Consider the following 13350-nt stretch of genomic DNA (forward strand, 5'->3'; position numbering starts at 1 on the left):
CTCGCTCCTGGTTCCTCAGGCTTGCTCATCAAACAACATCATACGACGAAGTTTACTTCAGATGCCCTCGTGCCTGTCAATGCCGTCACGGTGGGGGCTGGCAGCCATGGCAGACGTTGACGCAAAACAAAGTGGTACGATACTCGTTCGGTATCAGTTCGCACTCATGGTGAAGCTTTTGGCAGGGCTCCTGTCGGAGAATTGAACGTGGTTCACAAGCTGTCGATCAGAGGGCATGTGTGGTTGTGGACAGAACAATGGCCTGATGTTGTTTTCTGCGGGTGTGCTTTGGTCAACGGCGAGCAAAATGAAGGCGCGACCGTGGCATCTGTTTACGCTGCTTCCCAATTGGGAAATCTATGATAGTGTAATCCAGATGTCGGAGTTGGAGACAGTTCAGAATCTAGCCCTCCACCATCACTCAGCACCATCACATCGCCGAGAACCACTTCTCTCGGCTTTCTTCGCACTGCACACCGCTTCCCGCATCACGGTCTAAGGCGGGACTAACAAGACTTTCTTCATATCGTCGGCCATCCACGAGGCCGGCAATTCGCATGCTGCCGTCCGTCGAGCCGTGTACGATGGAGACGGTCCCAAAATAGAGGCGAGATCTTGTACACATGCAGCCAGCACAGCGCAGTAGCGGGCTCAAACTTTGTGGGGGTTCCTCGAGCGCTTCGAGACAGCCCCTGATTGGTAGTGTGCGCCACGCCAATGCTCGCCCGTTAGATTTGGTGCTACCAACCACGAGCACAGAGAGCCTTCAACAGCGATGATTTCAAGCCTCGGCGGTTCTAACGCAAAAGCCACAGCAGGCTCCTACCATGTGTCTTTCGCGTCTTCGATGCAGTCTTCTGCGCAAGGGGCGGTAGTTTAGAACCAGATCCGCCACCCCAATGCGTACCTTCCGTACCTGCCAACGCTATCCCCTCCGCGACTGCAGTCATCAATCCCAAAGTTACCAGCCTCTGCATCTAACCTAACGACATAACGTAGCGAATACCACTTTCAGCGATTCATTCAGATACCCGTCCTGATTTTCCTATCCCTTTACGACCCGCCTTCCAACGTGCATCGTTTCAGCGCGCCTCGCCTATCCGTCGTGAACCCCATCAAAAGAATCGGAGCCCATCTGCCAACGGTCAATCGCACCCCTCAGGAAATACCGTCCGAAACCCTACCACGCGGCTCAGGCCCATCTGTCAGATCGCACTCACGTCTGAAGTTTGACAGTTGTAGATCGTGAAGATTCGCAAGCCTCGCAGCCTCACCAACACCAGCCCCAACAAACCCACTAGCGAAACGGCAATCGCCTCGCCACTCGCCGGCATACACTGTACTCCTACTGCGCATTATCCAAGAGCAACTGAAGATCTTGAGCTCCGAACATACGACCGCATTTGCAAGGAAAACATGGTTCTGTGCCTGGCGCTTCAAGTCTGAGACGCTCTTCACACACTAGCCGCTCGCGCATAGCAGCAAACCCCTCCCCCAACTTCGATACCTCAAAATCCGACCTTGCGCCTATTCAGGTTTGGCGCCACCGGATTTCCTCTGCATCACGTCCCTCCCTGGTCATAACCTCTGTCATCCATCTTAACGGCTCCTGGTATACGGCACCTTCGTGGGGCATCGGTTTGAGCCACATCCGTACCGAACAGGCCCTGTCGGTTTCAGCACAGCGTGCCGCTCTACCCAGGTTTTACGGCTTTGCCTATCTGCACCTGATCTGCGCACGTTGACTCGGCTTGTTCCCAAGGCTTGACATTCTAATACCCTTGGTTCCCGGCAGCCTTGGATCCTCCTCCCCATCCGCGCGCTCTCTCTCTACATCACTCCGCTCGTCCCGGGACACCCACATTCTTTTCTTCACTTCGTATCTGGCTGGCCGGGTCGAACTTCGACTGGATCGTTTATTTCCTGGTTGGGTTCGCTTATACCACGCGTATACTCTTTAATCTTTTCTATAATCACCGTTGAACGGCACGCCTGAGGTGGACTTGTTGACGACACAACCGATTACCGCGGAAGAACATTCATCATGGGCGGCGGCGGCACATCGTTTTCCAGGCTCTTTACGCCACAAAAACTCTTCTTTCACATCTTCTTCTGGGGTTTCCATTGGGCCCTGTTCGGTATAGGATGGTAGGAAGCCCTTACTCATATCATCGATCGACTACTAACTTTAGTCAGGTGGAAACAAGCTGGTGACGCACGTTTAGCACCGCTTAACGCTCTGCAGTACTCAGTATGGGTATCTCGAGGTGCAGGTCTTGTCCTGTCAGTCGACACCATGGTCATCGTCATGCCAATGTGCAGAAACATCCTCCGATGGCTCCGTCCCAAGGTGCGCGTACTGCCACTTGATGAGTCTCAATGGTTCCATCGACAAGTCGCCTACGCCATGTTGTTCTTCACTATCCTCCACGTAGCGGCGCATTACGTCAAGTGAGCTGATATACCTCTTACCAAGCTTGACTTTGCTAACAAAGACAGCTTCTTCAACGTCGAACGTGTCCAGGTCCGACCCCAGATCGCGTTGCAAATCCACTACGCTGAGGCTGGTGGAATCACAGGACATATCATGTTGCTGTGCATGCTTCTCATCTACACCACGGCCCACCACAGGATTCGCCAACAATCGTTCGAGACCTTTTGGTACACGCATCACCTGTTTATCCCGTTCCTGCTCGGCATGTACACACACGCGACCAGCTGCTTCGTCCGTGATACCGCTCCAGCTTTCTCTCCATTCGATCACGACAACTTTTGGACCCACTGCATTGGTTACGAGGGATGGCGATGGGAGCTTGTGGGAGGTGGTCTTTACCTCTTCGATCGTCTGTACCGTGAGATTCGTTGCAGACGCCAGACCCAGATCGTCAAGGTTGTTCGCCACCCATACGGTAAGCAGATCATCAACGTTGTTTTCGAAGGATTTCACTAACGCCGAATAGATGCCGTTGAGATTCAGTTCACCAAGCCCAGCATGAAGTACAAGCCCGGACAATGGCTTTTCCTGAACTGCCCGGATGTCAGCTACCATCAGTGGCATCCATTTACCATCACTTCCTGCCCCAACGACCCCTACATCTCGGTTCACGTGCGCCAGGTTGGTGACTTCACTCGCGCACTTGCCGATGCTCTCGGTGCTGGTCAATCGCAATCCAAGCTCTACGACGAGCTCGACCCCATGGGCATGTACGAGATCGCACTTCAGCACGGCCAAAAGATGCCCGCTCTCCGCATCGACGGACCCTACGGAGCCCCCGCAGAGGACGTGTTCGAGAACGAAGTCGCAGTCCTCATCGGAACCGGTATTGGTGTCACACCCTGGGCCTCAATTCTCAAGTCCATCTACCACCTCCGTCTCAGCCCCAACCCACCCAAGCGTCTCCGCCGTGTCGAATTCATCTGGGTCTGCAAAGACACCTCATCCTTTGAATGGTTCCAGACCCTCCTCTCATCGCTCGAAGCGCAGTCCCTCGGCGGCGCAGATGGCGACCAATTCCTGCGCATCCACACTTACCTCACCCAGAAGATGGACGTCAACACTGCCCAAAACATTGTTCTCAACTCTGTAGGCACCGACAAGGATCCCCTCACAGAACTCAAGTCGCGCACCAACTTCGGTCGTCCCGACTTCCAACGCCTGTTCTGCGGTATGCGCGATGGTATCCTGGACCGCACTTACATGAACGGTCTGGAAAGCACGCTACGCACAGAGGTTGGTGTCTACTTCTGCGGTCCTAACGTTGCGGCGCGCGACATCAAGAAGGCGTGTAAGCAGGCGGCATGCCAGGAGGTCAACTTCAAGTTCTGGAAGGAGCATTTCTAGATCACTCTGTTCAAGAACGTGTATTTTGTATGCGAGGTTGAATGTCAAGGCGTATATTAGGTTGATGTGTATTTGTTACGATTAGCCTTCAGAGTAGTAACCCAAGGGTACACTCCATTTTCATGTGTTCTTACTACAATATGCGGATTATGCAAAGGAAAGAAAGAAAGAAACTAGACTTTTAAAAACCTCTATCATGTCTCATCCTCCTTTCACGCACGCGTTCGATATCTGGTGCGTTGGTGATACTTGCTCGTACCTAGGTAGACTCGATCACACGAACCAACACACCAAGCAAGACAAGCCTTCACCAAGCACGTCCAACCTCCAACACAACCCACCATCGAACCACCCTCACTCCACTCAAGTACCCTACTCAATCTCACCTCTAACAATCATGCACCACGCCTCTATTCGCCTCATGTCTGTCCCTTGCAGCCTCGCTTCGGTACAACGAGCTTCCGAACCATGCGCATGGTGAAACAAGACCTCTTAGCACCACCATAGTAATCCCACCTCTCCACTCTGAAAATCTCGGCAGCTATAACAAAGGATCAAAGCTGTGATGTTAGAGAATGAAGGTGGTGCGATGATGGGTCGATACATTCGCCGATGGGATTGGCAAGGAGAGTGTAGGTGTGTAGGTGTAAGGCCGCCTGCCTGCCTTACCCCGAATTCCTACGCGCGCGCGACAACTCTTCCGTCTTCCTTCAAGAACAATTCTCTGCCACTGCTTCTCTTTCTTCATGCATGTATTATCGTTGTGCGTGTACCTCGATATACATAGCAACTGCCAGCGCGATGCGCGTCGTCAAGCCGCCAGTCGCCACATATTGCGGCGCAGTCATGCAGCAAAGACGGACCGGAGACCGCGGGGATGGAAATAGACGGGAAGTCTGATGTGCATGCGGCGTGGGCGGTTCTATAGGCTGATATGGTTCTGCAATTTGCGATGATGTTCGTCTTCGGGATTGGAGAAGACGGGGGTGTTTACAGGTGGTGTTCGCGATTTCCATGCGATGACGAGGTACGCGCCCTAGTTCCCTCTACAAACATCTTCCTCTCCGAGCGACACCTCAGCCAGCAGAGCAAACGAGCTAAGTCATCTGACCACTACTTCTGTCTGCGCCAACGTGACATATGAATCCTTTCCTCGTACACCGTACCTGCGTGACAACCCAACCGCCGCATCTAGACCCCATGCAGTCGGTGAAGCCGCCGAGCCAACACTCCCATCTTGTGTCCAAAATCGGATCACGAGCCGAGGCTACACAAACGCTATTCATGGTTTACGCATGTTTGTTCTCCACTCAACACCACGTCTCCAACTATCGTGAAATCCGACTTCTCAGTACTACTAGTCTCGGAGGCTCGGTGTAGGTTACACTACCAGAAGCAGTATAGCTGCAGCCACCTACCTCCAACCCCACCACTTAGCTTCGCGGCGGAAACGTAGAAGGGGTCCAACTGCATCGCGGAACTGCCAGACTGGGAAGCCGATACTTGCGCGTACCTGCCCCCTTCTTGCGGACTTGTCTGCCCTCCCATTCGTGGAAAGACTGGTGATGCGCGACTATGTGGGGTTCTTCCTCCAACTTGCCATGGCGGGGCGGCGTGACGTTCTCATGAATGGAAGTATTATTCACGGGCGCGGTTTTGCGTGGTTGCCCCGCACCAATTGCGAAGGAGCGGAAGGGTAAAGTCTGGGTTATAGTAATGGATTAGGTACATGCTGGCAAAGCACCAAGCGGTAAAGGCGTACGCTTGCAGACAGGCAGAAAAGAAGGGCCGCGGGAGTAAGTAAAGGTGGCCAGGTGATCTTTATTGACGCGGTTGTCCCCCCCAGTTTTTTGTTTACCTACCCTTTCTACTATCGGACCTTTCTTGCATCATCCCCATCCTTGCGATTGCATACCTTTAAACGTTCCTTTTTCGTGCCTTTGGTTCCATGGCTTCTCTTCCCCTCTTCACTAGCTGGGCGTCGGAGATTAAGCAATCACTCAACATCAAAGAAGAGACGACCAAGATGAACGGCACACATACTGAGGCTGCTGCTGCTGCGCCGGTGACGAACGGTGTTAGCAAGGCTAATGGCAACGGCACGGATGTTCAGTTCTCGTCAAAGGCTAATATCGGTGTTTACACCAACCCCGCGCATGATCTCTGGGTCGCGGAGGCGGAACCCAGTCTGGAGGTTGTGCAGAGAGGAGGAGATTTGAAGCCAGGCGAGGTTCTTATCAATGTTAAGAGCACGGGAATCTGTGGGAGTGATATTCACTTCTGGCATGCTGTACGTTTTGCTCCTCTGAATCCCCAATACAAAACTCCGCAGACATCGAGAGAGGAGAACAGTATGCTAACAATGCCGTTTCCAGGGCTGCATCGGACCCATGATCGTAGAAGACACACACGTCCTCGGCCACGAATCCGCCGGCACAATCATGGCCTGCCACGAATCCGTCACGCACCTCAAGCCCGGCGACCGCGTAGCCATCGAACCCAACATTATCTGCGGCGAATGCGAGCCCTGCCTCACAGGCCGCTACAACGGATGCGAGCGCGTCCAATTCCTGTCCACACCACCCGTCACCGGCCTACTCCGCCGCTACCTCAAGCACCCAGCCATGTGGTGCCACAAGTTGCCCGACAGCATGACCTTCGAAGACGGCGCCATGCTGGAGCCTCTTTCCGTTGCTCTTGCTGGCATGGACCGCGCGAACATCCGCCTGGGTGACCCCACCATCGTCTGCGGCGCCGGCCCCATCGGCCTCGTCACACTTCTCTGCTGTCAAGCGGCTGGCGCGACCCCCCTCGTAATCACCGACATCGACCAAGGCCGTCTCGACTTCGCCAAAACCCTCGTTCCGGGCGTCCTCACCCACAAAGTCGAATTCAGCCACTCAGCCACGGACTTCCAATCCGCCATCCTCAAACTGACCGACGGCGTCGAGCCCAGCCACGCCATGGAATGCACCGGCGTCGAATCCTCCATCTGCGCCGCCATCCAAACCGTCAAGTTCGGCGGCAAAGTCTTCGTCATCGGCGTCGGCAAGAACGAGATGAAGATTCCTTTCATGAGACTGAGTACCCGCGAGGTGGATCTGCAGTTCCAGTACCGCTACTGCAATACTTGGCCCAAGGCTATCCGGTTGTATAAGAGCGGTGTGATTGATTTGAGCAAGCTGGTTACGCATAGGTATAAGCTTGAGGATGCGGTTGAGGCGTTTAAGACGGCGGCGGATCCCAAGACGGGGTGTATTAAGGTGCAGATTCAGAGTTTGGATTAGGCGTGGGTGGGGGATTTGAGTGGTGGGATGTTTCTTTATGATGTATATGACGATGACGATGATGAGTATGAAGGGCGGTGGTTGGTGTGAGGGTGCATTCAGCATTTACATCTTGGCGTTTTTCGGGGAGAGTTCGTCCGGTTGACGATATCTAGCAGAAATGAGATTATGACTCTATGCATCTCCTGTGCCTATATGTGCTGCTCAGCTCAGCTCCTATGCGGTCTGATTGTACGTTCACATACTGCTTTCACCATATGCATCGCTCCATCCATGAAAACTCGCAACGATCCCTCACTCGGGCCCCTCTTCACCTGACAGCAGCTGCTTATCCGGCTCGACCACTTTAGATTGATATGGGCCGATCGATATGTCTGCGGATCGTTCTACGTTCGTTACGAGAGACGTTTATGCCGGCGTACTCCATGGGTGTTTTGGTAACCACAAAGTTGCATTCATCATTCGGCACCGAAGCAACAGAGGAGCATAGAGCCGTAGACATGGATCTGTAGACAGAGAAGTCAGTCTTGTGATGACCCAGAAGGAGAGATATGAGGTAAGAGAGTGCTTACATGCTGCTACCATGGAAAGCCGTATTCCTCCGCTAAGGAGACTACATTTGGCGCGTGTACCTTGTCCCAATGTCTATAGAGTTGCTCGCGCTTTACATTACGGATGCGCAGTGGTCATGACTGCATCAAGACAACGAAGTCGCTGAAGCGACAGTTCGACGTGTGTTCCGACGAGGCTGGCGCGCCATCGTGGGCAGATTGGTGCGTTCAGTTGGCGGGCGATGATGACGACGGGACCTCGACGCGTTGTCGCACAGACCAATATCGTCCAACCCACGCGTTCCTCCTACACCCCAATCGCTTCTTGCATCTCCTTCTCGCATTCACAACACATGTATGAGTTTCCGCGCACGAATTGGTTCCCGGTCAGTCTACAATCTGCAAGGTTCTGCATGGCCCTGCAAGTCAGACACAAGCTTTATCGCATTAGCAGTGGCCAATGAACCACAACAAGCTATTTATCCTACTCGTCCCAGCATCTCCTGCGCAGGAAAGTCCTGCAGGTCGCGCGCAGGTCGCTCGTGGCTCTGCATGTGCTTACTGTCAGCACTTTATGGCCGCGATGCTACATGATAAGTTCACTTCGCCTAACGCGCTTCTTCGAAATGATCGTTCTACCTTCTCTTCTCGACCCTTAACATGCTGCTCCAAAGCGTTTTCTTGCTATGCTTCACTATATCAACACAGGCTCGTACACATCTCGGACGTACTGCGCAGGCGATTGAAGCAAGACAACTCAGCAATGAGACAACGTACGATTTCATTATTGCTGGTGGTGGCATTGCGGGGCTCACGGTTGCAGACCGTTTGACGGAGAACCCAAATGGTACATCACTCGCATGCTCGAAAGGCTGAAAATTAATCATGAGCAATAGTCACTGTACTAGTCATCGAGTATGGTCCGTTTGACCAGAGAGAAGATGGTGTCATGATACCTGGCGCCTATTTCCCGGTGCCTTACCTCTGGCTGCCCTTGATGAGTACGCCACAAACCGCGCTTGGTGGTATATCCTATGGTGTGCCATGTGGCAGGGTGGTGGGCGGCGGGTCTGTTGTGAACGCCATGTTCTTCCATCGATCGGATGCAGAGCTATACAACGCCTGGGAAGAACTGGGTGCGACTGGCTGGGGTTGGGCTGATCTGTTTCCGTACTTCAAGAAGGTATGGGTTACTCTCGCTTTGTGAACCGTATGCTGATGAGGCGGAGAGTGAGACGTTTACAGCACCGGACGCGGACTATGCAGCTAGTCACAACATTACCTGGGATGTTTCCGTACATGGCTTTGAGGGCCCAGTACAGGCTAGCCACGCTCCTTATGACTACCCGGGTAGTGGTCAGTCCTCATCACGTCAGTTGCAATATATAGAAGCTTACCATCAGTAAAGCCAATATGTACAATGGAGCCCTGAGGCTAGGTATCCAGCCAGCCCTGGATCCCAACAATGGCCGCGCTCAAGGCATATTCCGTCTCCTTCGCTCCGTTGATCCCAAAACGCAGACGCGTTCTTCAGCTCGAATCAATCGCTATGATAGGGATGCGGCGAGGCCAAACTATCATATCCTCTCGAATACGGCGGTATCGCGCGTTCTGTTCGAGAATGTCACCGCTGTAGGCGTGGAGTATATTGGTTCGACCAGTGGCGAGAAGCACACTGTCCGAGCGAGCAAAGAAGTCATCATAGCTGCTGGAAGCGTTCATACACCGCAGATCCTGCAACTTTCTGGGATTGGCGACGCTGCTCATCTGAAGAGCTTGGGTATTGATACTGTTTCAGGTCTTCCTGGTGTCGGTCGAAATTTGCAGGATCATCTGGTTCTGAAAGTGTATTACAACTGTACGCGACTGAACTCCATACTTGTCATTTATGGGTCGGCTGATTGATTCAGATACATCTAATCACTTCCCGAATGGCGGTTCATTGCAGTCCAACGCTACGTACGCCACAGAACAACGCGCTTTCTACGACGCTGGAAAAGCAAGCGCATTCGACCTCACTGGTACAACTGGCAATCTCATGATCCAGCTACCGCTGTCAAACTGGACGAATGACTCCGCATCTATCATATCTCGAGCATCCTCACTCTCACCGACCGATGTACTTGGAAAAGATACCGACCCATCAGTTCTCGCTGGCTACGAAAGACAGCGTGCCATCATCCTCAAGGACATCAACGTAGAGGCCGTGGGCGGTCTATCATGGAACACCGGCCCAGAAACAAGCATCTACATGACCCGCCCTCTCAGCCGTGGTTCAATCACCATAAACTCAACCAACATCTTCGATGCTCCACTCATCGATTACGGCGCGCTGACAGACCCAACCGACCTTGATATTCTCTACGCAATCTACATGAAGAACCGCGAACTAATGGCAACACCTGATGTTGCCATTCTCGGTCCCATAGAGACAGCACCCGCACCGGGCATCAGCAATGAGCGAGATATCAAGGAGAAGATCAAAGTGGCTTTGCAGCCAAGTAACGCGCATCAGTGCTGCACTGCTGCTATGATGCCAAGAGAAGATGGCGGGGTCGTCGACCGGCAGAACAGAGTCTATGGCACATTCGGACTGAGCGTGGTGGATGCGAGTACGTGGCCGCTTGTTGCTGGTGGTGGGCCGCAGGCTAGTGTTTATGCTGGAGCTGAGAAGGTGAGGTTATGATCGAGGAAAGCTGGTAATCATATATACCTAGGTACTAGCGATGCGTAGGCCGCGGATATGATCAAGAAGCGTCACGGTTTGCTTTGAGGTACATCTGTTGATGTCCTTGGCGTTCGTAAGCCGCGGCGTGGACATGGAGAAGTTGTCGGGGTTTGCGGAGTTATCGCTTTTGACTATCTGTTAGGCGTTCGTTCCATCTCACGTGTAGTCTACATTCAATGCATAGTACTCTGAGGCAGCATCGATGTGTTTATGCGTGGTTACTAAATGGGTTCTCGCATGAGGAGCTATATATACTTGAACGTATGGGGAGCAGTCCTTTACTTCATCAATAATCGATTCGCACTCGAGATGGATACTTCAAAGCTTTTCAATGTTGAAGGCATGATTGCTGTGGTTACAGGCGGAGGAACAGGTATCCTTCTTATCCTCATGTCATCTGAAGACCAGCACCGCTCCTAACACTATCCCCCAGGAATCGGCCTCATGATAGCTTACGCCCTCGCCTCCGCCGGCGCATCCAAAGTATACATCCTCGGCCGCCGCGAAGATAAACTATCCACCGCAGCCTCTCAACACGAAAACATCGTCCCACTCCAACGCGACATTACATCCAAAGCATCCCTGCAAGCCGCCGTAGACTTCATCACCCAAGACACAGGCTACATCAACCTCCTGGTCGCAAACTCCGGTATCTACGGCCCACCATCAAGTTTCGTGCCCGGTTCAAGCGTCAAAGAGCTGCGAAAATCCATGTTCGAGAACACATCTATGGAAGAATTCACGCAGACCTTCCACGTCAACACCACCGCGACGTATTTCACCATGCTGGCTTTCCTTGAACTACTGGATGCAGGGGATAAGGATGCCACAGCCGGTGGGTTTGGTAAGCCACTGAAAGAAGGTAGCAAAGTACCAAGTATCCAGTCCCAAGTCATCATCACATCCAGCGTAGGCGCCTTCCTGCGTGAGTGGCAATGCGCGCCAGCATACGCGGGGAGTAAAGCAGCAATCATGCATCTGGTTAAACACACCAGTACCGGGCTTGCGCCGCATGGTATCAGAGTCAATGCTCTAGCACCTGGATGTTCGTCTCCCCCTCCCCACAAACCTACCATTCCGTGGCTAACAGCATGTCAGTCTTCCCATCTGAGATGGCCAACGCAGTTATCCAAGGCAGAGACCCCAGTACAGAGAGCGTCGACGATCCGAACTTCATTCCAGCACGAAGGTTTGGCGGAGAGGAGGAGATGGGTGGGACGGTGTTGTATCTTGCGAGTCGGACGGGAAGCTTTTGCAATGGGTTGGTGCTTGTTAATGATGGGGGGAGGTTGGGTGTTACGACGAGCAGTTATTGAAGATGATGAGGGTAAGGGGTATGTATGAGCAGCTGCTATGGAAATATGAAGGCAAGTCGTATCTTCTCTTGTTCCCAGCCCTGAACGAGAGTAATCGCCACGTCGCTGCTTGTGTGCTGTGATTATGAAATCACAGACGCTGAACATCCACCGCCTGATGCACGTCGTTGGCGATACCTCGCTGATCATGCCGAGCAGCGCAAGCACCTTTTCCGACCAAACAGATGTTTAATGTCCGACCGGCTAGCAGCAGCTGTAGGACGAAGAAAGACAAGGCTGAGCGAGAGAGCCTTCACCCCAGCGTTCCTCAGCGGCAAGCGCTATGACAGGTGGACGACGACCCACCATCTACCTGTCCACCGCCATGCCCAACGCCCAAACCAGCCTTTCACAAAATCCTTCGATACCACAAACCCTCCTTCTAGCTCCCAACCCATCACCTCTGTATCCCCCACCACACCCGGCACCACTCCCCCATCCACACGCATCACACCGCCCCTCGGCCCCTTATCCCCTTCCACCACCACCCTCCTACAACACACATGCAACGCTCTTGGGATAATCCCCGTAGACGCGCCGTACAGAAGTGGAGCCTCATACTACGCATCCAGTCCTGCATGGTCTGCTGTGCGACACCTGCTGACCGGCTTTGTGCGTGTGTGACGGGCTGTCCTGTGTAACGCGAGCAGGGAGGATATGCCTGCACCTGCCCTGCGGCAGGGTCCAGATGCAGCCGATACCCGTGTTCTGAAACGAAGCGTTTGTTTACTGCGTTTGGTTGTGTGGGTTGGGGGCGGTGTGTAGCCTGCGATGTGTGTATGTGGGGAGACGGAGGAGGTGAGAAAGCGGTATGTGGAAGAGAGATTGCTGGTTGGGGGGTGTCGTTACGAGGTGGTGTGGGTCTGTTTCCGGGGTTTTGCAGCGAGTGTTTGGGGAGAAGTAACATGCGATCAGGCGTGAGCTGGAGTGTCTGCAAGTCAGGCAGGGGTGCACTGTCGAAGTGTGGTTGCGCAGCTCAAGGTAAACTCTTTGGAGAAGCAAGAACGTGCATGTCTTTTTTGGAACAACGTGAGAGTGGTGAGCAACGCGCGTCAGGTGGTGACAGTACCTTGCTTCACTCTGCAGGTGGAACCGTGGGGTTGAAGCTCGTTACGATTATCATTATTCGCTCATGACACCTTTTATGCTAATCAGTACAAAGTATCCGGTACATGACCTCCTATGTTTCCGTGGTATCGCATGCGCAGCAACCTTATACACACTAAGCTTGCGACATGTGCTTTTCCCAATTTGAGCGAGTGTGAACGTGATAAGAATGAGGGGTGTGTTTAAGGAGCGGCCCTGGCGTTTTGTCTTGATGAGAAGACGTGGTAGTGATACTGATGTACAACAATAGACATTAGCCGCCCAAGCAGAAAACAATCGTAAAGTTTTCGTAGCGTAGCAATGATGCTGAAAGCAATGCAGTGTAGGACATCGAGACGAATACATAGCGTTACAATGCCGTGTTGAATAAGCAGAAAGGATACATGGTTTGATGAACGCCAACCGGAAATGGCTCACCGGTTGCTGAGGACAATGCGAAAGCGTAACGTGAACTGGGCCGAGAGCCATGCTCATGATGATG

The 13350-nt window shown here is 53.0% G+C and overlaps 3 protein-coding genes across 3 annotated transcripts; all 3 read left to right on the forward strand.

The window, feature by feature from the left end:
• Positions 1-2044: 2044 nt before the first annotated feature.
• J4E93_008580 (uncharacterized protein) lies at positions 2045-3841 on the forward strand (the record flags this gene model as incomplete). The annotated part of the gene is made up of 4 exons (XM_049346478.1): positions 2045-2148; positions 2197-2451; positions 2500-2909; positions 2961-3841. The coding sequence occupies 4 exons, from the start codon at positions 2045-2047 to the stop codon at positions 3839-3841; spliced, it is 1650 nt and encodes a 549-aa protein (XP_049196368.1).
• A 1948-nt stretch (positions 3842-5789) lies between these two features.
• Positions 5790-7128, forward strand: J4E93_008581 (uncharacterized protein; the record flags this gene model as incomplete). Its single annotated transcript, XM_049346479.1, has 2 exons — positions 5790-6131; positions 6217-7128. 2 exons carry the CDS (start codon positions 5790-5792, stop codon positions 7126-7128), a joined length of 1254 nt encoding a protein of 417 aa, XP_049196369.1.
• A 1211-nt stretch (positions 7129-8339) lies between these two features.
• On the forward strand, positions 8340-11443 carry J4E93_008582 (uncharacterized protein; the record flags this gene model as incomplete). The annotated part of the gene is made up of 8 exons (XM_049346480.1): positions 8340-8526; positions 8576-8862; positions 8909-9035; positions 9088-9537; positions 9590-10353; positions 10414-10441; positions 10841-11332; positions 11403-11443. The coding sequence occupies 8 exons, from the start codon at positions 8340-8342 to the stop codon at positions 11441-11443; spliced, it is 2376 nt and encodes a 791-aa protein (XP_049196370.1).
• Positions 11444-13350: the final 1907 nt, after the last annotated feature.

This window comes from Alternaria ventricosa, assembly GCF_023758065.1.
Source record: "Alternaria ventricosa strain BMP 2768 chromosome Unknown scaffold_17, whole genome shotgun sequence".
NCBI classification, from domain to species: domain Eukaryota; kingdom Fungi; phylum Ascomycota; class Dothideomycetes; order Pleosporales; family Pleosporaceae; genus Alternaria; species Alternaria ventricosa.